At 39.5% G+C, this 26,907-nt stretch overlaps 1 protein-coding gene across 1 annotated transcript; it reads left to right on the top strand.

The window, feature by feature from the left end:
* Nucleotides 1–12,799: 12,799 nt before the first annotated feature.
* Znf416 (zinc finger protein 416) lies at nt 12,800–20,329 on the top strand. The gene is made up of 3 exons (XM_063252323.1): nt 12,800–13,517; nt 15,123–15,249; nt 18,612–20,329. Exons 1-3 carry the CDS (start codon nt 13,512–13,514, stop codon nt 20,171–20,173), a joined length of 1,695 nt encoding a protein of 564 aa, XP_063108393.1. The 5' UTR covers nt 12,800–13,511; the 3' UTR covers nt 20,174–20,329.
* The last annotated feature ends 6,578 nt before the right edge of the window (nt 20,330–26,907 follow it).

The following is a 26,907-nucleotide window of genomic DNA, read 5'->3' as shown; positions in this document are numbered from 1 at the left end:
TGCAGGCCTTAGGTGGGGTTCCCTGCCTCTACTGGTCTTACTGGACCAACAGGGAGCCGGAGGAGGCCAGCCTGCAGGTGAAGAGGAGAGCTCCATGCCTCCACTGGACTTACTTGATCCACAGGCAGCCGGATCTGGGCCCCAGGCGAAGAAAACAGTTCACCGGCCTTGGGTGGGGTTCCCTGCCTTAGTTAGGGGTTTTGTTTTGTTTTGTTTTTTGTTACCAGGAATCAAACTCACAACCTCATGCTAGCCAGGGTGGCACTGTGCTCCTGAGTTACATCTTCAGTCCTTATATCATAATCTTGAAGTAAACAGTTTTTTATTATGTTTACTTTATTGGTAAATTTTATATATATATAATGATAACACTCATCATAGAGAATTTGAGTCTGTACATGACATATTTTGCTTCTTTTTTCCATTTGCCTCCTCTCTCTTTACCCCCTTTTCTACTACTTATTTACAAAAGCTTTGTTTCCATTTTCCTTTTTCTATTACATATTTTTATTGTCTCTAGCCCCCCAACCTTATCCCCCTTATCATTTGAATGTTTGCTTCCCATTTCCAAATATCTACCATTTTTTGGTCCTTATTTATACTTTTGGTTTCTTAGACCAGGAAAACAATGTGCTATTTGAACATGTGTGGCTGATTTATTTCATTTAAGAGTATAGCCTCTTTCAACTAGAATGGTCACAATCTTACCCTTTATGGCAGAGTAGTAACTTCATTGTATAAAAAAATCACATCTTTTAGAAGTATTTAATAGCTATGGAACTTTGGGCTGTTTCCAAGATTTAGCTATTATGAACTATGCTACCATGAGCATGGATATGCAAATATTGGAGAGAAATGATGCTTTTAATTCTTTTAGAAAAATAGCAAGATGGAGAATAGCTGGATCAAATGGAACCTATATTCTTAGATTTGGAGGAATGTACATACTGATTCCCACACTGGTTACACCACACAATATTACTATCAAGAATAGAGAAGGGTCTGTTTTACCCTCAGCTCCACCAGCAGTTGTTATTTGTTGATTTTTTCTTCAGTTTTATTTTAAAGAGAATAAAACCAAACAAAAATAAAATAGAATAAAGCCAATTAAAACAAAACAGTGAGCACAACAAAGGACTTCAAAGAAGATAATAGGAAATCAACAACAGTTACCATAATGCCTCTTGTTATTGTCAAGTAGCTGCCTATACTATCAGACATAATAAAATCAAACAAAACAAAATAAAATCAATCAAAAGAAAACAATGAAAGCAACAAAGGGCTTCAAATAAATGATTTCATGATAATAGCTATCATTCCATGGATGAGATAGAATCTTATCATTGTTTTAGCTTGCATATCTCAAATGACCAGTGATGCTGAACATTTCACATATATTTATTTTACATTTCTGCTTGTTCAGCTGAGAGGTATCTACATGTTTCTTCATATATTTGTTTGCCATTTGTGTTCTTCATCAAAAAAGTGTGTGTCCATTTCAGATGCCCATTTTGGGAACGGATCTTGGTATTTGGGGGGGCATCAACTTTTTAAATTCTTTCCATGTTGTCTTACTTTTTATTTGTTGCTGAGACAAAATATCTGGTGACCAAAGTTGGGAAATGAAAGGTTTATCTCTCACAGTTTTTTGGAGGTTTTAGTCTATATTTAGTTGACTCTAAGGCAGGGTGGTATGGCAGATGCAAACAGAAAGGCAGAAACCAGCATAAGAATGAGACATACCTTTTTTCTGCCATATTATACCCTGGCTCCACCACTTATCCAGTATAGCACTTACACCTGCAATCCAAGCGCTAGACAATTAACCAATCAAAAATGCACAATGCAAATGCATGAGGCCAGGAGACCACTGACATAAACCATGACATTCCAGCCCTGGACCCCAGGACTCATGCATAGCCTTTATACGAAAGACATTTAGTCCATCTCCAAGAGTTGTGAAAGTCCTAACAGTTTTAGCATTGTTGAGAAATCTGTCTCAAGTCTTCTCTTAGATCTATTGCAAACTCTTAACTGTAACCCCCTGTATAAGTGAAACAATGTTAAACATTTTTGAAATGCAAAGGCACAAGATAAACATTACCATTCCAAAAGTTACAAAGAGGGGAATACAAAGCATTGGAAACAAAGCAAGTACAACTTCCAGAAGGGTGAACATTAAGAGTTTTATGTTCAGCATTTGAAGCAGTCTGGTTGTAAGCTTTAAAAGGCTTGGGTGTTTCCACCCCCATAGCACTTCTAGGGATTTCAGCTCCTGCAGCTTTTCTCTTAAATCCTCTCTGATTGCTTTTTGCAGCTTTCCTTGGATCACCCACATTTGTGGCTTTTTAAAACTTTTGGAGTCTCTATTCCACCTTTGGCTTTACCTTTACATCTTTATAAATGGCTCTCTCAGGGGCACACTGCATGACCTCCCAGGCCCTTTGCAATCCAGGTGGAAGCTGTCTAACCCTTAGAATTTGTGCATTTTTTTGTACCTAAAATCAGCACCATGTGGATGCCGCCAAGGTTTGCTGCCAGCTGAAGCAGTAGCCAGGCTTTTCTCTCTCTTGGCTACAGTGGTCAGTTGCTGGGATTGCAGGGCTCTTTTTACCTGATTGTGAGGGAAAGCTTTTCTACGTTATCACCATTCTGGAACCTCATGTGGCTACCACCATTCTGGAAGCTCGTGTGACCTCAGTTACCATTTTGGAGCATGGTGCTCTGCAGCTTTTTCCTGAGAAAATTCTTTCACTTTTGCAGTTTTGAGGCTGCAAAGAGTGGGGACCCGCTTCCTGGGATGCCCCAGGGCCATCTCTTTTATCTCTCTGTTTCTCCTCAGCAATCCAAGTTTCAACTTTGTCTTTTTAATCCACAGCATTCCTGGAATTTTCCTTCTGGCCAAACTCACAGTATTGCAAATTATCCTGCTGGGCTCTTTGCTCTTGATTTGCAACATAAAGCTGGCTAAAAGCCCTCAACAATAGCCATGCCATATCCTCAACATTCGACTGCTTTGAAATTTCCTTTTTCAGATTAAATAGTCCATTAACCTTTGTGTCAGTCTCAGGCAAAGTCTCTGGGCATGAGCAAAATGCAGTCATACTTTCTGCCAAGGCATAACACACATCATGGGGTGTACAACAACCAGTGCAGTCCTTCTTCCCAGCAGAAACCTCCCAATCCTTGTCTCAACTTGAAGCTTTCTATCAGCCTTCTGGTCTCCTGAGTTCTGACCAGAATCTCCTCTACAGAACTGCCTAAGCTGCTTCAGCTCTATGCATCCAGTAATCATGTATGAACCTTTTCAAACTCTGCCCACAAGCCATTTCCAAAGCTGCTCAAAAAACATGGTCAGGTATAGTTACAGCAAACAGTCCCACTCCTGGTACCAAATTCTGTCTTAGTTATTTTTTCACTCATTGCTGAGACAAAATACCTGATGACCAAAGTAGGAAAAAGACAGGAATATTTCTTACAGTTTTGGGGGTTTCAGTCCATACTCAGTTGGCTCCAAGGCAGGGTGTCATGGTGAGACCACAGGTCATGGTGCCTGCAAACTGCAAGCCAAAACTGCCAAGACAGCAAGACACACCTTCTTCCTGCCATTACATCACATCCTGCTTTCACCTCTATGTAGGTGTAGCACTGACACCATCAGTCCAGGCACTATACAATGAACCAATCACAGATGCATAATGTAAATGCATGAGGTCTGGAGGCCACTGACATAAACCATGACAACAACTAAGCAGGTGGAGAAGGCAGGTTGGTAGAGCTCAAAGTCAGTGACTTGCTTTTTTCTAGGCAAGTGATCTGCCACTTAGAAAAAGCCCTAGTCCCTCGAAATGTTTTATGTCTTAAAAATGTGATGAATACCTATACATATATGAAACATGTTTGGAAACCTTAGGTTTTATGTATTCTAAGTATAATTTGTTTGGTAAAAATAGACTGTGTTATGTTTATTCAAAGTATTTGCTATTTTTGCTATCTCTAGCATTTGTCCCTAAGATTAAAGCTAGAAATTTAAAGATCTAAAGTCTTAACTAAATCTTCACATATTTTAATACTATTTAATAAGTAAGATATTTTCTCCCCAAACAATTCATCATTCACTTTTTTCCTAGCACTAGGATCTAACCCAGGACTGCACACATGCTACACAAGAGCTGTATGACACAGCTTCATTCCCAGGCTCTCATGACTCAGATTTATCCTATAGAATAGCTCATCAACTTCTCTTATATAAGTATCTGAAAACACAGGTCATCTCCAAATTCTATTCTACTCTATTTTTATATTATAGTTTTGATAGCAAACTATAGATATTAGTAAATTTCATGTGGAATAAGTTCATTAAATTGATTTTTTTAAAGTGAACCCTATGGATATTAGTAGAGAAACTCGAGATACATTAATATTTTTGTTGAAATTTCATTATGACATATTCATTAGAGTACAATAAATTGCCAACATTTGAAAAATTTCTAAAATAACAGATAAGTTTTGCTATTATTTGAAATAAATCTTATAATTAAGTATATCAGATACTTATAAGCCAATGTTCATATCAGCACTGTGCATCCAGCAACAGAGGAGTAAAAATGTGTTTTCACAAACACAAAAAAATTCACAAAAAGAAATAAAATTCTATAACATGAGTAGACCCTGAAAATATTATTTAAGTGGTATAAGCAATGTAAAAAAAGAGTAAGTTATATGATTCCATGTGACAACTAATCCTGATTCTCAATTCATTGGCTTGATAGATGTCAAAGCATTAATTTCAGGGTATGTATGTGTGGTAATAGAATCATAACAGTGTGGACTGCATCTAGTTGTTGCCTTTTTCCATTTTGACAGTCTTTCTCTATGTTCTGCTTCCTGAATACCATGCAATGAGAAGCTTTGCTCCAATATTTCCTTCCACCACGATGTTCCTGGCCTTGAAGGCAGCTAACCATGGACTGAGATTCCTGAACCTCAGTAAATTCAAACTCTCCTCCTGTAAATTGTGTGTTAGATTTTGCCCCACCAATGGAAAAGCTGACCAATGGATTCTACTTATATTCAAAGTGTAGAAAAAACAGATTTATAGATACAGAAAGTAGGTTCATGACCACCAGAAACCAGAAAAAGGGAGAGTAGCGTTATATTGCATAATATATATGCAGTTTATTTTTCAAGTTGGCGAGAAAAATTTGGAAATAGTAGTGATAAATGCATAACACTTACTAAAATAGTACTAAATTTTACAAATTTTTCTACTGATGAAATAACAGAAATCATTTTAGTCTTTGTATAAATACATATATAATGTTTATGTTAGATCTATTAGTGGATAAGAACTGTGGTACTCCATATAGAATCATTTATTATAAGAAAGAACTTAATATTATAGGTCATGAGGAGTGTAGCTCAGCACTAGAATGCTTCCCTAATATGTACAAATCCTTGAGTACACAACCAGCACTACACATAAAAAATTACTTGGGTAAATATTAAGAGATGCTGGAAAATGTGTTAGTCACATTTACATTGCTAGGACAGAATGCCTAATAAATACAAATTTAAACAGAAAGCAGTTATTCTGGCTCACAGTCTCAGAGATTTTTCAGTCCATGGTTAACTGGCATCAAGGCACAAACAACATGGTGGAATGGCATGGCAGAGAAGAGCTGCTCACTTTATGGAATCAGATAGACAAGGGAAGTTTTTAGAAGAAGTCACAGACCATATACAATCCCCAAGGTAACAACCTCATGACACATCTAGACAAACCCAAAATTGCATTTCACTAATCTCCTAGACATATCTCAAGCCATGAGGTTAAGAATCAAGATTACCTCTCACAAGTCCACCAACTTGTAAACCTGACAGACATTTCTTTAAACCATAATCAATGCCAAAGTCATGATTCCACTAAACATAATATAACCCTCCTGCATACAATCTTCACTTATTTCTTCTCCAAAGTTTTAACAATCCAAGCATTGTTTAAAAGTTCAAGTTCAATGGCTGGGGATTGAGCTCAGTGGCATAAGTGCCTGCCTGCCAAGCACAAGGTCATGAGTTCAACCCCTGGCACCAAAAACAAAGTTCAAGGCCAAAAGCTCTTTAGAAACTTAAAACTCTTAGCTGTGAGCCCTGTAAAATTCAAAAATCAATTTAAATTTTCCAGAGAGACAACACCACAAAGTAAAAATTCCATGTCAAAAGGAAAGAAAATAGAAATAAAAAAGAATTAAGACCGTAGCATGACTGAAAGTAAGCAGGGGGGAAATTAAGCCTTACAGCTCCATGTACAGTGGTAAGAGTTGCAAAGGGCTTGGGCAGCCCTACCCTCATGGCCTTGCTAGTTGCTGATCATATGTCTTTTCTCTTGGCAGGCTGTGCTCCTGGCCTACAGCTTTCCTAGGCAAATGTTCCACATTCCTGGCATCTACAACTTCCAAGGGTCCACACTGTAGTTTTTGTGTCAGAACCACAGCTTCATGCACTACCCTCTCAGGAGTCACTTTCAGAAATGCTGATCTTGTCCCTCTGGGTGGAAGCTTCTGGGATCCCATATCTCTTGCATCGTGCATGCTGGTAAAACTAACAATGTAGAAAACTGCAAAGGCCATCACCAGTCTAGCCAGTAGCCAAACCTCATTGGACCATGACTTCTACAACCACTGAGTAGCTAGAAATGCATGGTGGAGGACATATACTCACTTCGTGGCAGGTAGGAAGCAGAGAGTCAGACAAGACATAGCCAGGAATCAGATATAGTTCCCAAAGTCACACATATATGACCCACCCAGACACACAGAACATTTTCTTTACTAATATCCTAGGTGTCTCTTAAGCCAATCAGGTTGGCAATCAAAAATGACCACAGAAAGTGATTATACTTCCTGTAAAAAGTACAGTTAAATAGGTAAACCAAATTTTAAAAAGTGTTTTGCTTGTCTTGCAACTAGACAAAACTGACAAACTTGTGGGTCTTTAAAATTGAATACAACCTTTCTGAATTCTGGGAATATGACAACAAAATAGAGCTGTCCAGTCTGTACATGACATATTTTGCTTCTTTTTTCCATTTGCCTCCTCTGTCCTCACCCTCTTTTCTACTACTTATTTACAAAAGCTTTGTTTCCATTTTCCTTTTTTCTATGACATATTCTTATTGTCTCTAGCCCCCCAACCTTATCCCCCTTATCATTTGAATGTTTGCTTCCCATTTCCAAATATCTACCATTTTTTGGTCCTTATTTATACTTTTGGTTTCTTAGACCAGGGAAACAATGTGCTATTTGAACATGTGTGGCTGATTTATTTCATTTAAGAGTATAGCCTCATTCAACTAGAATGGTCACAATCTTATCCTTTATGGCAGAGTAGTAACTTCATTGTATAAAAAAATCACATCTTTTAGAAGTATTTAATAGCTATGGAACTTTGGGCTGTTTCCAAGATTTAGCTATTATGAATTGTGCTACTATGAGCATAGATGTGCAAATATTGGAGTGAAATGATGATTTTAATTCTTTTAGGAAGATAGAAAAATGGAGAATACCTGGGTCAAATGGAACCTATAGTCTTAGTTTTTGGAGGAATGTACATACTGATTTCCACAGTGGTTGCACCACACTATACTACCATCAAGAATAGAGAAGGGTCTGTTTCACCCTCAGCTCCACCAGCAGTTGTTATTTGTTGATTTTTTTCAATTTTATTTGAAACAATAAAATCAAACAAAAGTAAAATAGAATGCAGCCAATTAAAACAAAAGAGTGAACACAATACAGAACTTCAAAACAAGATAATAGGAAATCAGCAACGGTTACTATAATGCCTCATTATTGTCAAGTAGCTGCCTATACCAGCAGACATAATAAAATCAAACAAAACAAAATAAAATCTGTCCCAGCCTGTGGGTAAGTCCACAAAGACCCTCAAGGGGGAGTGGGGATGAAAAGGAAACAAGAGACAAAAAGGACGGAGACAAGACGTCGTCCTTCTGATCAAGTCTCGTTTATTCAAGGAAGGAGTAACAAATATATAGGGTATTGGGGAAGAGGGATTTGGGTTCTGAGATGTCAGCAGGTAACTTAGCAACAGTGGCAAGACCAAGGGTTATAGGTCAATTCAAATTTTCTGTGCTCGGACTCATAATGCAGGCTGATTGGCATAATTCCTGAATAGGCCAAACAAGCTAGGTAGGCAAGGTGCTGCTTAACTACCAAACTTAACTCCTAAAGGGAGTTAAGGTGCTGCGGCCTGCAGATGTTACTGGTGGTACGGCCTGCAGATATAAGGTGACAGCCAATTACAGGGCTTCCCACAAAAATCAATCAAAACAAAGCAATGAAAGCAATACAGGGCTTCAACTGAGTGATTTCATGGTAATAGCTATCATTCTGTGGATGAGATGGAATCTTATCATTGTTTTAGCTTGCATCCCTCAAATGACCAGTGATGCTGAACATTTTGCATATATTTATTTTACATTTCTACTTGTTCAGCTGAGGGGTATCTATGTGTTTCTTCATGTATTTGCTTGCCATTTGTGTTTCTTCATCAGAAAAGTGTGTGTCCATTTCAGATGCCCATTTTGGTAATGGGTCTTGGTACTTGGGGGGGGGCTTCAATTTTTTAAATTCTTTGTATGTTTTACACGGAACTCCTTTGTCTGAGAAATAGTTAGATAAAAACTTTTCCCAATCATGTGTTTTCTTTTCACTCTGTTGGTTTTTTTTTTTTTTGATGTGTGAAACCATTTTATTAACATGAGATCCAAGTTGTCAATTCTTTGAAACATTTGCCATGCAGTTTGGGTTTTGCTCATGAACTCTATACCTATCCCTGTGAGTTCAAGATTTCTACCTACTTTGTCTGCCAGTAGATTGAGTGTTTCTCTTTTAATATTTAGATCTCTGATCCATTTTGACTTTAATGAATTGCATAGTGATAGACACAGGTCTAGTTTTAGTCTTCAGCATGGGGAAAGCCAGTTTTTCCAGAACCATTTATTAAAGAGGCTATCTTTCTTTTAGAGAAAATGTTTGGCTCCTTTGTCAGAGATTAGTTGGCTGAATGTGTTCATAGTTTTGTCCACATTTTCTAATCTGTTCCTCAAGTCTGTTTTTTATCCAGTACCATACTGAGCTTGTAGTATAATTTCAAGTCAGGGATTGTGATGCCTGCAGCCTTTTCTTTGATTTCCAGGATTGTCTTTGTTTTTTTAGGTTGCAATTGATTCCAGATGAATTTTAGGAATGTTTTTTCTAGATTTCTGAGGTATGCTAATGGTAAGTGTGTCATTTTGTACAACGTGCAATGTCTATGCCAAAATAATTGACATATTGATCATCTTAGTTATCTGTCCTTAGCTATCATTTTTGGTAATTATTTTTAATTTCAAATATTTTAAACTTATAGAAAAGTTGTAGAACATACCTCCAAGAATTCTCATAATACATTTTTCCAGTTTCCCTTAAAGTTAGCGTTTTTATGTACCATAATATAATAATTAGAACTAGAAAATTAGCATTTATACTGTACTATGAGATAAACTTTAAATTCTATTTAAGTTCCTTGGATTACTCTTTATGTCTTTCTTTATGCCAAAATCCAGTGAGAATACCATACTTTATTTAGGTGTCATGCTTCCTTGGTCTCTTCAAATACATGCAGTTCCTTAGTTTTCATTGGCTTTTATGGTATCTTAATTTCTCATCCTTTTGGAATATAATGGCTAGGTGATTTCTGAAATGTCTCTCATTTTAAAATATGACAGGCTCTTATGGGTAGTTTGGGTATACATATATTTGGATAGAATACCCAAAAGTAATATTCTCCTCCCAGTGGATTATTTTGAAGCAGCATGACTTTGGGTATTTTGGTTCAGTTATGAGAAAGTAGCTAAGATATGATAGAAGTTCAACAATATAAACAATAACCAATTTTACCTAAATTCAGTGGTGAAACAACAACAGCAGTTTGTTTTGCCCTTGAACATTAGGCTTATAAGGCCATTTAACAGGTTGTACCTAGAAAAAATAAGCATACATGAACTGAGAAGGAATGAAACCTGTTCCTGCTCACTCACCATAGTGGATTGGTAACTGGTGGTCACCTTAAACACCAGCTGAAGTGAATCAGCGTGGTGCTGAGTGTGGATGGCCCACCTGAGGACTGTGCCAGCATACAAAGCAGACTTGGAGAGGAAGAACAGCATTGTGGGTTCTCCTAAGTGTTGTTGCTTGGAGTCATTGGTTCTCCTGCAGGAGCTTGTCTTGCTGGCTCTGCTGATGTGAACTTGCCTATTATCATTGGAGGAGCCCAGAAACTTGTCACTGAGAATGACTAAGGTTCACTTTGGGGGAGCTCTGGTTCTTACTTTGAGCATTGCTTCCAGGCTCCAGAGGCGAAGATGCGTACTGTTCAATCTCCAGGAGAAGGTGGATTTCTGATGTGAACTTGGTATTTCTCATTGTCAGAGGAGCTAGAGGCCTCATTGTCACCGAGGATGGCTGTGGTATTTTTGGGGGGAGCTCTGGTTCTTATTTTGAACATTGCTTTTTGGCTCCACCTCATAATCCTCACCTGCTGGTACAGATCCTTCACTCCACTGGCATAGACTTTCTAGCTTCCACCACTGACCTTTGGGGCCTTCTCATCACAGATTGGTAAAATAGACATGCATGAGTTATTGTCCTAGGCTCTAGGTTTCCAGCTAAACTCATGCAGGCTATTGCCACGGGATATAGGCCCTCAGTTGAATTTTCTAGGTTTTTCATACTGTCAGCAGATTTCCTGCGTTTTCCTTGTATTTGACTTCCTAGGTGACCATTATAAATAATACTATAAATTATGTGCTCTGTATGTAATTGTTCTCCTTGCACCCCTGACTACAACATTCACTAACACTCAACCACACTGAGAAAGATTTTTTTCTTCATATGGGAATACAGCTTAGGTTGGGAATACCTTTTCCCAATTGATTTTTTTATTATTATTATATATTGGTACTGGGAATTGAACCCAGAGACTCTTACTTGCTAGGCATGTACTATGCCACTGAGCTACCTCCCTGGCCCCCAACTGGGTTTTAATCCTAGTTAATCTTAAACTAGATTTAAACTGTGTGGATCCACTTAATTGTGAATACTTGGTTTTTGGTTATCTGTTACAATGAAAACCCTGTAGCTGGACATGGTAGCACATGTCTATAATGCCATCAACTCTGGAAGAGGATCATAATGAGTTCAGGGCAAGCAGTGGCTACACTGTGAGTTTAAGGACAGCCTGATCTACATAGTGAGATCCTGTCTCAAAAAAATAAACAGAAACAAAACAAATATCATCTGAAAAAACTAGAAAACCATGTAGCCTAAAAATATTGAGATTTTTAAAAAGATTTAAATATCACCTGAATGCATAAAATATATGTAGATAAGCTTACACTTACACCAAACTATACAAAATTGATAAATTTATCAAAATTTATTGAAATTTAGCTACCCAAATACAGACAATGCATGGCATCATTCATTGCTTATAGAAATATAAACAAAATGCAGTATTAAATTAAATCATAATTACATAACAATAATTAATATTAATATACTATTATAATTGTCTACCCATCTCCTGTTGCTATTTGCAATAGTTGAATTGTGTTGAATGTCAATAATTGAGTGGCAATCATTACCATGTACAGTAGTTCATCTCCAGTAACTTGCATATGGCAGTAAAAATTGATCTGGCATGATTGTCACTCATTCCTCACTATATAAAATATATAAATACAAAATACATGCTAACTGCATTATTTCTAAGTCTTACAGTCAACAGCAGGCTATTAGTTAAGCTTTTGATGAGTCAGAAGCTATATAGAGTTTAATTGATGGTAAGAGAGGAGGACAGTGAACTCCAGAGAACCCTAAGCAATTCTACTACTGATGTAGTTACCTTCATATCCTAGGTGATGTAGCTGTCCCCTGCCCTTCACTGCATCAGGAGCAGCAAGGCAGAGATTGGGCACTGAACTCAGCAGCACTGGCACAGAAGGGTAGCTTGGCTACTCTCTTACTGGCTATGCCTTAGGTGGGTGCAAAAGAAAGTCGTATCAACAAAAGCTTGAGAACAGTAAAATGTTCCAGTCCGTGAAACGGGTATAGACATCAAAAGGAATGCCTCCAAGGAAGATATCAGTGCACCAGACTGGCATACAAAAGAATAATACCAGTAATCTTCACAGGGTAAAAGATAGACTGGGGTTTGATGCTGAAGAAAGGTGGAAGTTACACGGATTTGTGGATCTCTAGTTCAAGGCGGTAAATGTGAAGCCAGGAATAATCATGTAGACACTGTCTTACAGCCAGCGATCTCCAGGAAAATTACCAGGAGAAAGCAGTTGTGCACAAAGAGCGCTCTCCATGTCCAAGCCTAGTGTGCTGGCCCCACCACACATGAGGGTTTCTTTCTGCCTGAGACCCCACTGGCCATGCTGTATAGTCAAATCACCCTATGTAGGGAGACATGGTGAGGACGATTGATATCCAGGGTGCAAGAAAACCAGGCCAATGAGTAAAGAGTCACAAACACGACTAGCATTGGTCAGGTAGCCTTGGACCTACAAACTCTAGCCTCCAATTGTGGAGCACTGATAGCCTGGGCTGTGCCGCTGTGAAAACTACATTACCCACAATACCACAGCCGAGTGGCAGCAGGCTGAGCCAATGAACTCTCAGAAGAGGGTCGTTTCCGAGTTGGACCCCTGGGTTTGGGGTGGGACTTCCTACAAAGCTGCCAGTTGATCCACCGAACTGCTCCTGGTTGTCTTGACAGTCAGAACTAGGTGGTGGCACACAAGGGACACGAGGGAAGACTGAGCCCGCTCCCTGCGAGCTGGTCCGAGGCGTGGCTGCAATGGAGTCGATGGCGGCCGTGTCGAGGGCCCCGACCCAGATGAGCGCCTGTACTCCGGCTGGGTACCCGCCTCGGCCCTCCGTGCGCTGCAGAGACTGCAAGAGTCCCCCGCTTCGGAGCTTGGGTCAGAGTTAGGACCGCCTGGGAGCAGGAGAGAGGCCTGGAAGGCTGCGTCCTTGTCAGGACCTCATGGCTGCTGAGTCAGCTTTGAGGACGAGCAGAGCGCCCAGGGGCTGAAGGGGCAGCAGGGGGTTCTCTCACACACACACACACACACACACACACACACACACCCGCTCGCCATGCGCACTCGCCACTCACACTGGTTTCCCGCAGATCCATAACTGCAGGACGTAGTGGAAGGTGTCCCTGTGTGAGCCCACTCCATCTCTGTAATTGTGTCGCCGACTCTGTCTGACACTCTTGCACCGCGTGTGTCTTGTGACCCTGAAGAAACCGCTAGACAGAGGTGGTAAATCCAGGTTGGAAGCTGTTTGATGGTTTCTCCTGCAACGCTTAGGAATCAACGGGGTGAAAGATGAAAAGTGCCTGCAGACCTAGGTCCCAAAATGTGGAAATGAAGACACATGAGGGTGAGCTTGGTCAGGGATCAAGCTGAGTGGTGCTAAGGTTTTTGATTTTATCAACTGGAAGGATGGAAGCTCTATGATATGTGATGTTGAAATTGTTCATAGAACTAGTTTTCATTGGGAACATCAGGAATTTTGTTTTGGGACATTTTAAGAGTGAGGCATTTGAGGTAGACATGGTGGCATAAGTCTGTAACTCCAGCTACCCTACAGTCTGGGGCAGGAAAATTCCTCTCTTCCATGAGAAAAATGGACATGAGTCATTTAGGAGTATGGGGCCAGTATTCATGCCTGTTCACCAGGTTTTGGGCTCAGTAGGATTTAGGAGTGACCCTTGTTGTGTTAGGGAATTTCAGTCAGAAATAGTGGATTAGCTGAGGGGCACAAGTGGTCATCTGGTAGGATCACTGGGTCTGAACTGGAGTGCCTTTGGGGCATGATATTGAATTATTGTTAGATGAATAAAGGGAGACAGGGTCTAGTGAGAGGATATCAAATACAGAAGTGAACAAAGGCAATAGGGGTCTATGATTCCCCAGGCAGTTCATGGTGGCTGAGACCAAAGCAAAGAACCACCAGGCAGAGAGGCGTTCAGAGCAAAATACAGCCTGCCTCTGACAGTAGGAATCATCAAAGATCTGGGTAGTAACGGGTTCTGGCACCATCTGTTCATGTGTCTTTGGACACTTGTGCCAAGCAGTATTGGGAAGACAGAGATTTCCTGGGGCAGGGGTAGAAGTGGCAGTCACCCATGTGAGAATGTTGCAGAACCAGTACAGAACTGAAAGGAAGATGCTCCACACTAAGGAGTTGGAAGGCAACTTTTTATTATGCCAGTAAGCTGGTGGGAACCATTCCAAATCATCAGCCCTGAATCACTTTTGGGTTTAGTTTATATAGGTTTTGCAAGCAGGAAGTATAGAAGCTTAAAAACATGGTGGGTTTTCATTAGATTAAGTTAGACATTGCCTGTTGTTAGGTAGAAAGTCCTTGAAATATACTAGAAAACAAAGTACGGCTTTAGGAGAGAAAACACAGATAGTACAGCTGGATATGGTCAGACTGACCTGAATCAGACATCTGTGTAAAGCAACTGATGAGCCAGTCAAGGCTGACTGGAGTAGCAGTCCAGCTGTGTGGTGAGCAAAGTGACTATATCTTGTCTCAGTATGATATCAGGCTTCTAGTTAGTTTTAAATTTGCAAAATTTCTTTAACAAGAGGACCATGATCTAATGAGAAATTCACTGAGAGGGGAAGTGTGAATTTAAGACCTCCCAGCCTTGGCATTTGGGACATAAGGATGAACTCATACTTGGTTGTGTGTGGGAGGAACAACCTAGGGAACCCTAGAATAATTGCCCCCCAAAAAAGGGGTTAGCACCTTCTTTTGCCAGGTCCAGAGTTGGCAATGGCTTCTCCAGCCACCTCCCTGCTGGTGCTCTGAGAGGACACAGTGGTGACTGGTTTATGGTAAAAGGTGTGAGCCTCCTCGCTGGGTGCTGGGGCTTGGTGTCTCCTCAGAGTTGTGAGATAGGGGAGACGAGGTGGGGTACACTTGGAATCCTAAGAGAAAAGTTGATTGTTGAATGTGTCCCCATCTTGACAGGACCATGTGACCTTTGAGGACATTGCTGTGTATTTCTCTCAGGAAGAGTGGGGGCTTCTGGATGAGACTCAGAGGTTCCTGTACCTTGATGTAATGATGGAGAACTTTGAGCTTACCACCTCACTGGGTAAGGCCCAGGCCCTAGGATTTTATCTGACCTCTCCTCCCCGACAGGCAGCTCTGCCCTTCCTGCAGCCAGACTGTAAGTTGTGCCAACTTCCCACTCTCTTTGCTTGTGAGCTGTGGTGGCCAGAACTTAGCTGCACTGCCTCAGCAGCCCTCAACCTGCTCCAATTTCTGTGCCCTTCTAGATGACATTTCCTTCTAGCTGCCTGTGTCAGGAATTGCAGGCAATGTCATGATCGGTGCTTGTGTGCTTGTCAGACTCTCCTTCCAGCATTTCTGTAATATTCTTTTTTTTTTTTTTATTTTTTTTTCTCATAATGGTCTGTGTGTTACGCTGCCCTCAGCCTTGCTGATTGTGTGCCTTCATTGGCTTTCTGTAAGACTTGCCTTATGCTCTTCACATGTGATTAAACAACTAGGGACGTGGGAATGCCTGGTTGTTTCCCAAGGTAACCATAGGCATGTGAAGGGCATGATGTCAGGATGATGTTAAATCATGCCAGGGACCTGCATATATTTTTGGTGAAAGCAGTATTTTTAGTGAAAGTGCCACAGGCCTTAACCTAATTAATTTCTTTTCTGGCTTCTCATTTCATCTGTGCATTCTGGTCTCCAGTTCCCCAGATGTTCTGTTCTCTTGTGCCCCTCCAAGATGCTTCTAGCACTCACCCACACTCTGTATATATGTGTGTATATTATCATTAAATAGTCCTGAATATGCAATACTCATTTCCAACTGGAATTCCCAGGCTTGGACACAACCAAACTTCTACACAGCATGCACATGTCTCCAGAGATAAGGTCCTGCTGAAGGCCTTTACAGGCAGCTGAGTTGGAGACTCTTCCTGTCCTTCTAAGGAAGACTTTACCTCTTCCTCATGTCCTCTGCTTGGCCAGGCTACCCTCATTCTGTCACTCAAAGATGTCTAGTACTACCACATAGCCCCCTTTCCAGCCTTCCCTAAGTTCCCGCATCCCCAAGGCTACAGGATAGTTTTGGCCAAGGACTGTTTTTTTCTATGAGCCACACAGAAGAAGTGGCTTGAAGTAAAGACTCTGGGTTGGTTGGTTTCCATATGACCAGCAGCCTCCTGTCCACTCCCTTTGTTGTCCCTAGGAATTGACTAAACTAAAGAGCAGTGGTCTCTCCCCTACCACAAGATTGTTCAGGATATTGAAACATTGCTACATACAGAAAATTTAAAACATGATAAATATAATCAGTCTTCAGGTATTTTCACATATTAAAGAAGCCTTAGAGTGATAATGGAAAATTTTAACAAGTAGGGCATAAATTTCCATAAGATAAAAAAATTTTCAGAGTAAGAACAGAATATAAATGGACATAATGTCTCAGAAAGTCTCAGAAACCAGGCCTTAACTAAATTTCCTATGGTAATCACCCCTGAATATTTTTCTGACAGTATCTTGCTAGAGATATAAAGTGTATTAAAAATATGATATTGGGGGCTGGGAATTTAGCTCAGCAGCATAAGCACCTGCCTTGCAAGCAGGTGGACGTGAGTTTGATCCCCAGTACCGATAAAAATAAATAAATAAATAATATGATATTGTCAAACTGGCAGGTCCAGCAGTTATTTTGTTGGAGGATATATGCCAACATCTTTCTAGAGTATTTATAAACATTAGTGGCATTGTGTCTAAGCAAGAAGGTGGTGGGGAATGCTACCCAGAGCTCAGCGCTAGCCACTAGACTCCAAGGCGTCCTTGCTTTCTGGGTCGCTGCTACCTGCTAGAGGTCAGATTCACCCCCCAGTCATTTGGAGCTATATTAAGAAAAGCTTCTCCCTGTTTGTTGTGAGCCTTCTCATCCAGTAGGCTAGCCAGTACCCTTCTACTTGTCTGAAACACACCAGGAGCCATCCTATTATTACCATCAGGTGTCTAGTTACCAGTTGCATGCAGCACTTATGCCCAGAAACATTCTGAATACCTAGGACCCACATATGCTAAGATCTTGTATCCGTCAGCAGGGATTTAGGTCATAAAATCCAAGCATGGAAAATCAGACACTACACAAGCAGGCATCAGGCAAAGCACAAGCGCACTGAGTCAGCAGAGCCCTCTGGCAGCAAATGCTAAGTGTTGCAGCGAGGCAGGAAGCACAGAGTGGTCCAAGAAAGAACTGTGTGGAGTATCCTGGCCCCTGCACCACTCACGTTAGCAGATACCCATGAATTTTAATTTGTAGAAGAAATTGGGTGCCAGCACAAAGAGATAAATTCCCCTGAAAGAAGAATTTATAAGTTCAGTTTGTGAAACTTGGAGGAACACTGTGTACCGCATCATTCAGGGTGACAGGGGAAGCAGCAGTCATCAGCAAGGAGAGGGGAAAGCATTCAGCCATAGCCTGTGAGTTTCTGTAGGAAAGACAGTGCAGGGCAAGCTGTACATATAGCAAGAAGCTGGTTCCTAACATCACAAGGAACTGGCACTGTGCCACCTCCATTTTTTGTGTTTTCAACAAAGAATTTCAGATAAGATTCCCAGGCAGTCTTATAGAGTGTGGGTAAGTGTTGCAAAATGATAGATTTCCAAACGACAGAGAGAATATACTTTAAAGTGTGAAGGTATACAAGCACCAAGATGACAGTTGTACAAATGAGGTCTCAGGCTACATTTATATGATTGACTGGATCTTCAAGGCATATTCCTTGCTTCCTTGGAGATCATTATTGTTTTACAAGGAAAACAGACAATGTAGACCAACTTCAGAGGGAAGAAGACACTTGTTTACTCCCTGATTAATTTGTCTTGGAACCTTGGGGCTTTTCTTATCCCACATTCATGGTCTGGGGTTTTCATAGACTATGAATCCTATCAGCACCACTCAAAGGAGGTTACATACTTCCTGGGCTAACATTTGAAATCAGAAACTGTTGGATTTTATCTGCAGCTAATGATTAAATAAAGGGAAAAAAATATCACTTTGTCTTTGTTTTTGATCTAACCCCCTACTGGCTGACTCCAGGTCTGCTAGTCTTAACTTTCCGCCTAATAGGTCATGTTGACTGATTCAAATAATTTTGGTGAGCTTTGATAGGAGGCTGGCCTTAGTTGTCCAATACCTGTGCCTGGGTAATTAGGGCAAAGCTGTGTACTCCAAGAGTGGACCACCAATAATAATATGGTTTGCAGGATTGTTCTTGTTTGGGTCATTATTCTACGAACAGTATTCTCCTTTTGCTGTCAGTTGAGAATCAGGTAGCCCTAGGGTAGAGGGGCAGTCTCTCTGGCCAGCAGCATTTTGTAAGCTATCAAAAAAATCTTAGTAAACAGAAAGATTTAAAATACAGTAACCTTCTATTAGAGGCAACATGCATTTCCTTATTTCTCTTTCAGTTTGTGAGCATGAAACAAAGGATGGAGAAGCACTTTCTGTGCAGAGTGTTTCTGTAAAAGCAGTGTCACAGATCAAGACTCTAAAGGCAGGTCCATCAACCCAGAAGGTGCAACCCTGTGACATCTGTGTCCCAGTCGTGAAAGACATTCTGCATCTGGATGATCTACCTGTACAGAAGCAGTACTTTGTTAGGACATGTGCGAACCATCACCAAGAACAGAAGCACCACAGTGCAGAGAATCTGTTAAAAAGAGATACAGACAGTGCTTCTTTTGTGAAGAGCAGTTTATTTCATGTATCAGGGAATCCCCGCTTCTGTGGGAAGATTAGACAGGACTTCTCAGCTGAGTGGGGTTGTCTTCAGGCTGTCCCCAAAGATAAGCCAAACAAAATTACAACAGGTGTGGAGGCTGTTCACAGTGGAAAAAGTTATTGCATATCAAATCAATGCAGAAAAGCATCCAGCCCCAAACACACATTTGTTCAGCACCCAAAAATCATTAATATAAAAAGTTATTTTGAGTCCAGCAAATGCAGGAAAACCTTCCAAGAGAAGTACTCACTTGTTCCACTCCAGAGAGTCCACAGTAGAGAAAGGCCTTATGAGTGCACTGAATGTGGAAAGTCTTTCAGCCAAAAAGCCACCCTTATTATACACCAGAGAGTTCATACTGGAGAAAAACCATATATATGTCATGAATGTGGAAAGTCTTTTAGTCAAAGCTCTAACCTCATTGAACATTGCAGAACTCACAGTGGAGAAAGGCCTTATGTGTGTGGAGAATGTGCGAAAGCCTTTGGGTGCAAATCCAATCTTGTTCGGCACCAGAGAACGCACACAGGAGAAAGGCCATATGAGTGTGCTGAATGTGGGAAGTTCTTTAGGCAAAGCTTCAGCCTTGTTGAACACCACAGAATTCATACCACAGCAAGGCCTTATGAGTGCAACCAGTGTGAAAAATCCTTCAGTCAAAAAGCCACTCTTATTATACATCAAAGAGTTCACACTGGAGAAAAGCCATATAAGTGTGATGAATGTGGGAAATCCTTCAGCCAGAGCTCTAACCTTATTGAACATTGCAGAATTCACACTGGAGAAAGGCCTTATGAGTGTGAGGAGTGTGGCAAATCCTTTAGTCAAAGAGCTACCCTCATTAGACACCAGAGAATTCACACAGGAGAAAGGCCTTATGAATGTGGGGAATGTGGGAAATTCTTTAGACAAAACTTCAGTCTCATTGAACACCGCAGAATTCATATGACAACAAAAATTTATGAGTGTGACCAGTGTGGAAAATCCTTTAGTCAGAGAGCTATGCTTATTAGACACCAGAGAGTTCATACTGGAGAAAGACCTTATGAGTGCAGTGAGTGTGGGAAAGCCTTTGGATACAAATCCAAACTTGATCGACACCACAGAACTCACACTGGAGAAAAGCCATATGAGTGTGCTGAATGTGGAAAATTCTTCAGGCAAAGTTACAGCCTTACTGAACACCAGAGGATTCACAGTAGATCAAGGCCTTATGAGTGTGGCCAGTGTGACAAATCCTTTAGCTGAAGAGCTACCTTCATTAAACACCAGAGAGTTCACACTGGAGAAAAACCTTACAAATGTGGTGAATGTGAGAAAACCTTTAGTCGAAGCACCAGTCTTATTCAACACTACAGAATTCACACTGGAGAAAGGCCATATGAATGTGGCCAGTGTGGGAAATCTTTTAGGCAAAAGTCTATCCTCATTCAACATGAAGTGGTTCACACTGGAGAAAGGCCCTATGAGTGTAACAAATGTAGAAAATCCTTCAGCCAACGCTCCAGCTTCTTTCAACACCAGAAGTGTCACCATGGAGAGGCCTCATGAAGGCAGCAAATTCAGGAAGTCTGTCAACTCAAGGTCCTAATATCATTTAGATCCTGAAAGCCCACAATTGAGGTATTAGGCCTGGAAATGTGCCGTCTGCTGAATAAGCCTTTGTGAGGAGGCTGTTTGCCTGAAGATGAACCTTGTACTTCCAAGCATCCAGAGGAGCGAAATGCCCTATTATTTCTATGTATGAGTGAGGTTTATGGGAGCTACTCTGCACATTCTTATCTTTGGGCCTTGTCAGAGGTAAATCGCTGCCATATTATCTATAAAAGCTGTTTTGCCTCCAGCTCCTTGCACAGTGTACACTACTCCTACCAGCTTGGCTAGGAAGGACAGACATCTGCATTCTCCCATTCTCTCAAAGACATCCCCAGTGGCCTGAAACCAGAAAGGTAATTTTGAGTATATAAAAGGTCTGGCCATGTTTTCACTAGAAGGGTGGTCTGGGTTCATATGGAGGCTTGCAGGGAAGGCATAACTTCTATTAAATTTCTGGTTGTGTGTAACCCTGTGACTGATGTTTACAGAGCTCAGATCACTAGCCAATATCATCTTACCAGATTGTTCTAATTCTGTTCTAGGTGCTGTGTTCAAGCCTTGCGTGGGTTGGAATATCAACCCTGATTATGTGAAAGGTTGGAAAACAATCTAGACTGCTACTTTGTGTGATTCAGTAGGTAGATTGTAATAGCAGATAATTTTCATTACTTCCTGCTTGACTTACATTGCCACTCAAAACCTCCAGTGGGACATGCAGAGTTCCCATTATAAGTATGAGCCTCAATGCCTCTGGTTTGTTTCAATGGTCACTCTGAAGAAGCAGCATTTAATGACTACATGCAGCATTTTTGGAGTACCCTCCATTTATTCCATTATTTCTACATGATTGCACATAATGCCCAACACTGTAGGATAAAGCTTTCCTTACATTCTATAAAGAGTCATGTCCTCTTATGTCCATTTTTCCATATGTTGAGATCAGTAGTAAGGTGCAAGGTCAAGGCATGAACAAGAATTAATATGGTGATACACCATGTCATTAATAGGAATTAAAGGAACTGGCAGAAAGTCCGATGGAATATACTGGTGGGAAAAGGGTTGAAGGGAGGGCAGGGAAATGGGAAAAATAAGATATATTATGTACAGGTACAAATGCCCTATGATGAATGTGATCATTATATTAAAAATGTACCAATAAAATTAATTTTTTAAAAAACACAGCACAAATTCTCACAAATATGTCTTCACAACCACACTGCTTCCAAATCTGTATGTCCTGCAGTTTAAGAAGATATTTCAAGAAGATATGAAGGTTTTGCAGAATCTTACTGTGTTTCTGGAAAGCTCACCTAATTCTAGATGCTATATAGGCCAAAAAAAAAAAAAAAGAAAGAAAGAAAGAAAGAAAGAAAGAAAGAAAGAAAGAAAGAAAGAAAGAAAGAAAGAAAAGAAAAAGAAAAAGAAACCAGGGAGATAGAATGAAGTTCCAGTAGGTGAAAGAATAAGAATATTTTTGTCTGGCAAGTATTACTGTTTTCCTGCACTGGTAAAAAGGTTCCATTCCCTAGGGTTTCATTCCGTTACCTTCTTCCTCAACCCTAGGGAAGGGAACCCTTGTACCAGTGCAGGAAAACAGAAGTTAATGGAATGAACATGAGTTTGTCAAACTTGGTTTCCAAAAAATATAGATATTGTACTCTCAGATATTAAAAATTTACTGAAGTGTAACATGAACATATTTGAAATGTGTAATTTCGAAGGATTTGTCATACATATAAATCTATGAAGCCTTTGTTGTGATGAAAGTACTAAGAATTTGTCTTGTGCTCTTGTACAATATTGCTGTTTTACCTAGGCCTTCAGGTGACCAATAATCTACTTCTATTTTCACAGTGGATTACTTTGTGTTTTTATAATTTTATATGAATGGAATCATAAGGTGTTTTTTTTTTCTATTTTTCCACAGTGGGTAATTTTAGAACCATTAATCTTGCTTATGTAAACTTTCTTTTCGTTGCTGAATAGTCTTATGTCCTATGGATATGCCACTCTTTGTTTATTCATATACTAGTTCATGTACTAATGAATTGTTTCTAGTTGGGGCTGTTAACAAAACTACAAAGAACACAGACATACAATTCTTTATATGGAAAGGCATTTTAATAATTTCAAATTGGGAAGTGTTTCATTTTTAAAAGACTGCCAAATCAATAAATATCTCAATGTGATCCTTCTTTATAGCTGAGTAATACTCCATTGTATAGAAATACCACAACTTTTTTTATCCATTCCTCAGTTGATGGACACTTGGGTTGTTTCTAAGATTGGGCAATTACAAATCGTGCTGCTATAAACATAGGTGCACATATATCACTGTGGTATGATGCTTTTAGTTCTTCTGGGAATATGCCTAGAAGTAGAATAGCTGGAACAAATGGGCCTTCCAATCCCAGCTTTTTGAGAAATCTCCACAGTGACCTCCACAAAGGTTGTACCAGTCTACACTCCCATCAACAGTGTAGGAGAGTTCCTTTTTCCCCACAGCCTTTCCAGCATTTGTTGTCATTGGTTTTCTTGATCCTAGCCATTCTTTCAGGAGTGAGATGGAATCTCAGTACTGTTTTAATTTGCATTTCTCTAGTGACCAATTATGATGAACATTTTTTCATGTATTTATTTGCCATTTGTATTTCTTCATCAGAGAATTGCATATTCATCTCAGATGCCCATTTTTGGATTGGATCTTTGAATTTTGGGGTCTGAGTTTTTTTTAATTCTTTATATGTTTTAGACAAAAGTCCCTTGTCTGAGGGGGAGTTCACTAAGATCTTTTCCCAGTTTGTGGGTTTTCTTTCATTATGCTGGAGATTTCTTTTGACTTGCAGAAACTTTTTAATAAGAGGTGGTCCCCGTTATTGATTCTGGGAAGTATTTCCCGTGCGATTTGAGTCCTGTTCGTTAATTCTCTACCTACCCCTATGTCTTCAAGGTTTTTACCCAATTTGTCTTCCAATAGATTTAGTGTTTCAGTTTTAATATTCAGATCTTTGATCCATTTAGATTTTAATTTAGTACATGGTGATAGGCATGGGTCTAGCTTTAGTTTTTGGCAAATGGAGAGCCAGTTTTTCCAACACCATTTACTAAAGAGACTATCATTCTTCCAGTGAACCTGCGTGGCTCCTTTATCAAAGATAAGGTGGTTGAGTGTGTTTGTAGTTGTGGTTGTATCTTCTAATCCATTCCATTGATCTTCGGCTATGTTTTGATTCCAGTACTATGTTGATTTTACTACTGTTGCTTTGTAGTATAACTTCAAGTCAAAGATTGTGATGCCTCCTGCCTTGCCTTTGCTGCTTAGAATTGCTTTTGCTATTCTAGGTTTCTTCTGGTTCCAGATGAATTTTAGAAGTGATTTCTCTAGATTTAAAAGATATGTTGTTGTTGGTTTTCTTGATCCTGGCCATTCTTTCAGGAGTGAGATGGTATCTCAGTGTGGTTTTAATTTGCATTTCTCTAATGACCAATGATGATGAACATTTTTTCATGTATTTATTTGCCATTTGCATTTCTTCATCTGAGAAGTGCGTATTCATCTCAGATGCCCATTTTTGGATTGGATCTTTGAATTTTGGGGGTCTGAGTTTTTTTAATTCTTTATATGTTTTACACAAGAGTCCCTTGTCTGAGATAGAGTTCACTAAAATCTTTTCCCAGTTTGTGGGTTTTCTTTTCACTATGCTGGAGATTTCTTTTGACATGCAGAAACTTTTTAATAAGAAGTGGTTCCAGTTATTGATTCTGGGAAGTATTTCCTGTGCGGTTTGAGTCCTGTTCATGAATTCTCTACCTACTCCTATGTCTTCAAGGTTTCTACCCAATTTGTCTTCCAATAGATTTAGTGTTTCTGTTTTAATATTCAGATCTTTGACCCATTTAGATTTTAATTTAGTACATGGTGATAGGCATGGTTCTAGCTTTAGTTTTCGGCAAATGGAGAGCCAGTTTTTCCAGCACCATTTATTAAAGAGACTGTTGTTCTTCCAGTGAACCTGCTTGGCTCCTTTATCAAAGATAAGGTGGATGAGTGTGTTTGTAGTTGTGGTTGTATCTTCTAATCTATTTCATTGACCTTTGGCTCTGTTTTGATTCCAATACCATGTTGATTTTACTACTGTTGCTTTGTAGTATAACTTCAATTCAGGTATTGTGATGCCTCCTGCTTTGTCTTTGCTGCTTAGAATTGCCTTTGCTATTCTAGGTCTCTTCTGGTTCCAGATGAAATTTAGGGGTGATTTCTGTAGATCTATAAGGTATGTTGATGGTTTTTCTATTGGGATTGCATTGAATCTGTACAACAGTTTTGGGAGAATGGCCATCTTCACAATGTTTGTTCTTCCTATTCATGAGCAAGGGATGTCTTTCCATTTTCTGAGATCATCCTCAGTTTCCTTTTTCAGTGTATTATAATTTTCACTGTATAAGTCTTTCACTTCTTTTGTAAGAGTAATTCCTAAATATTTCATTTTTTTGCTTGCTAATGTGAAGAGTGCAGTTTCTCTTATTTCCCTCTCTGTGATTTTGTTGTTAGTGTATAGGAATGCTGTTGATTTCTGAGTATTGATTTTGTATCCAGCTACATTACTGAATTTATTTATTATATCTAAGAGTCTTTCAATGGAGTTTAGGGGGTCTTCTATGATGAGTATCATGTCATCTGCAAACAATGATAATTTAACTTCTTCTTTTCCTATCTTTACCCCTTTTATTTCTCTCTCTTGTCTAATTGCTCTGGCTAGTAATTCTAGTACTATATTAAGTAGGAGTGGTGATAAAGGACATCCTTGTCTTGTGCGTGATTTTAAGGTAAAGGCATTCAGTTGTTGGCCATTTAATATGATATGAGCTATTGATATGTCATAGATGGCCTTTATTATAATGGCCTTTATTATATCTATTGCAATTGTTGGACCTTAACAAATGCTTTTTCTGCATCTATAGAAATGATCATGTGATTCTTACTTTTGGCTTTATTGATATGGTGGATTACATTTATTGATTTACGTGTGTTAAACCATCCCTGCCTTCCTGGGGTGAATCCCACTTGGTCATGGTTTATAACCTTCTTGATGATTTGCTGCATCCTGTTTGCCAATATTTTATTGAGGATTTTTGCATCTGTGTTCATTAGGGAGATTGGTCTACAGTTCTCTTTTTTAGTTGGGTCTTTCTCAGCTTTTGGTACTAGAGTAATATTTGCTTCCAAGAATGACTTAGGATGGATTACTTCTCTTTTAATTTCATTGAATAGTTTGAGGAGTGTTGGCATTAGGTCTTCTTTGTATTTCTTGTAGAATTCTGCAGTGAATCCATCTGGGTCTGGGCTCTTCTTTGTAGGTAAGGACTTGATTACATTTTCAATTTCATTAATAGAGATTGGGTTATTCAGCAGTTTTACATCCTCTTGATCTAGCTTTGGTAATTCATATGTTTCTAGGAATCTGTCTATTTCTTCTGTGTTATCAAACCTTTGAGAGTAGAGGTTTTCAAAATAGGTGTTGATGATCGTCTGTATTTCTGTAGAGTCTGTAGTGATTTTACCTTTTTCATTTCTTATTGCATGAATTTGAGCTTTTTCTTCCCTTTTTGAAATAAGGTTGGCTAGGGGCTTATCGATTTTATTCTTTCAAAGAACCAACTCTTTGATTCGTTGATTCTTTGAATTGTTTTCTTAGTCTCTATTGCATTGATTTCTGCTCTAATTTTTATAATTTCCTCCCTTCTTTTGGCTTTGGACTTGACTTGCTCTTCTTTTTCTAGCTGTTTAAGGTGCAGCATCAGGTTATTTATTTGTATTTGTTTGGTTTTCCTGATGTGGGAACTCAGTGCAATAAATTTTCCTCTGAGGATGGCTTTTATTGCATCCCAGAGATTCCGGTAAGTTGTGTCTGTATTTTCATTTTCCTGTAGGTATTGTTTAATTTCTTCTTTAATTTCCTCTGTGACCCACTGATTCCTCAATAGTGTGTTATTCAGTTTCCATGTGTTTGCGGGATTTTTGCAGTATCTTTTATCATTAATGTCTAATTTCAAAGCACTATGATCTGATAACATGCAAGGGATGATTTTAACACCTTTGCATTTGCTTAAATATGTTCTGTGAACTAATATTTGGTCTATTTTAGAGAATGACCCATGTTCTGCTGAGAAGAATGTGTATTCTGATGTTGTTGGGTGGAACATTCTGTATATGTCTATCAAGTCCATTTGTTTACAGGTGTGATTCAGTTCTGTTATTTCTTCATTCATTTTCTGTCTGGTTGATCTGTCCCTTGGTGTCAAAGGCATGTTAAGGTCTCCTGTTACAATTGTGTTACTGATAATTTGAGTTTTCATTTCTGTTAATAGTTGTTGTATATAACGGT

The sequence above is a fragment of the Cavia porcellus genome, unplaced genomic scaffold (genome assembly GCF_034190915.1).
Source record: "Cavia porcellus strain 051 isolate PalLab524CR breed Dunkin Hartley unplaced genomic scaffold, mCavPor4.1 scaffold_7, whole genome shotgun sequence".
NCBI lineage: Eukaryota > Metazoa > Chordata > Mammalia > Rodentia > Caviidae > Cavia > Cavia porcellus.
The sequence above is the reverse complement of the archived record's forward strand: the minus strand, read 5'-3'. Positions and strand labels throughout refer to the sequence as shown.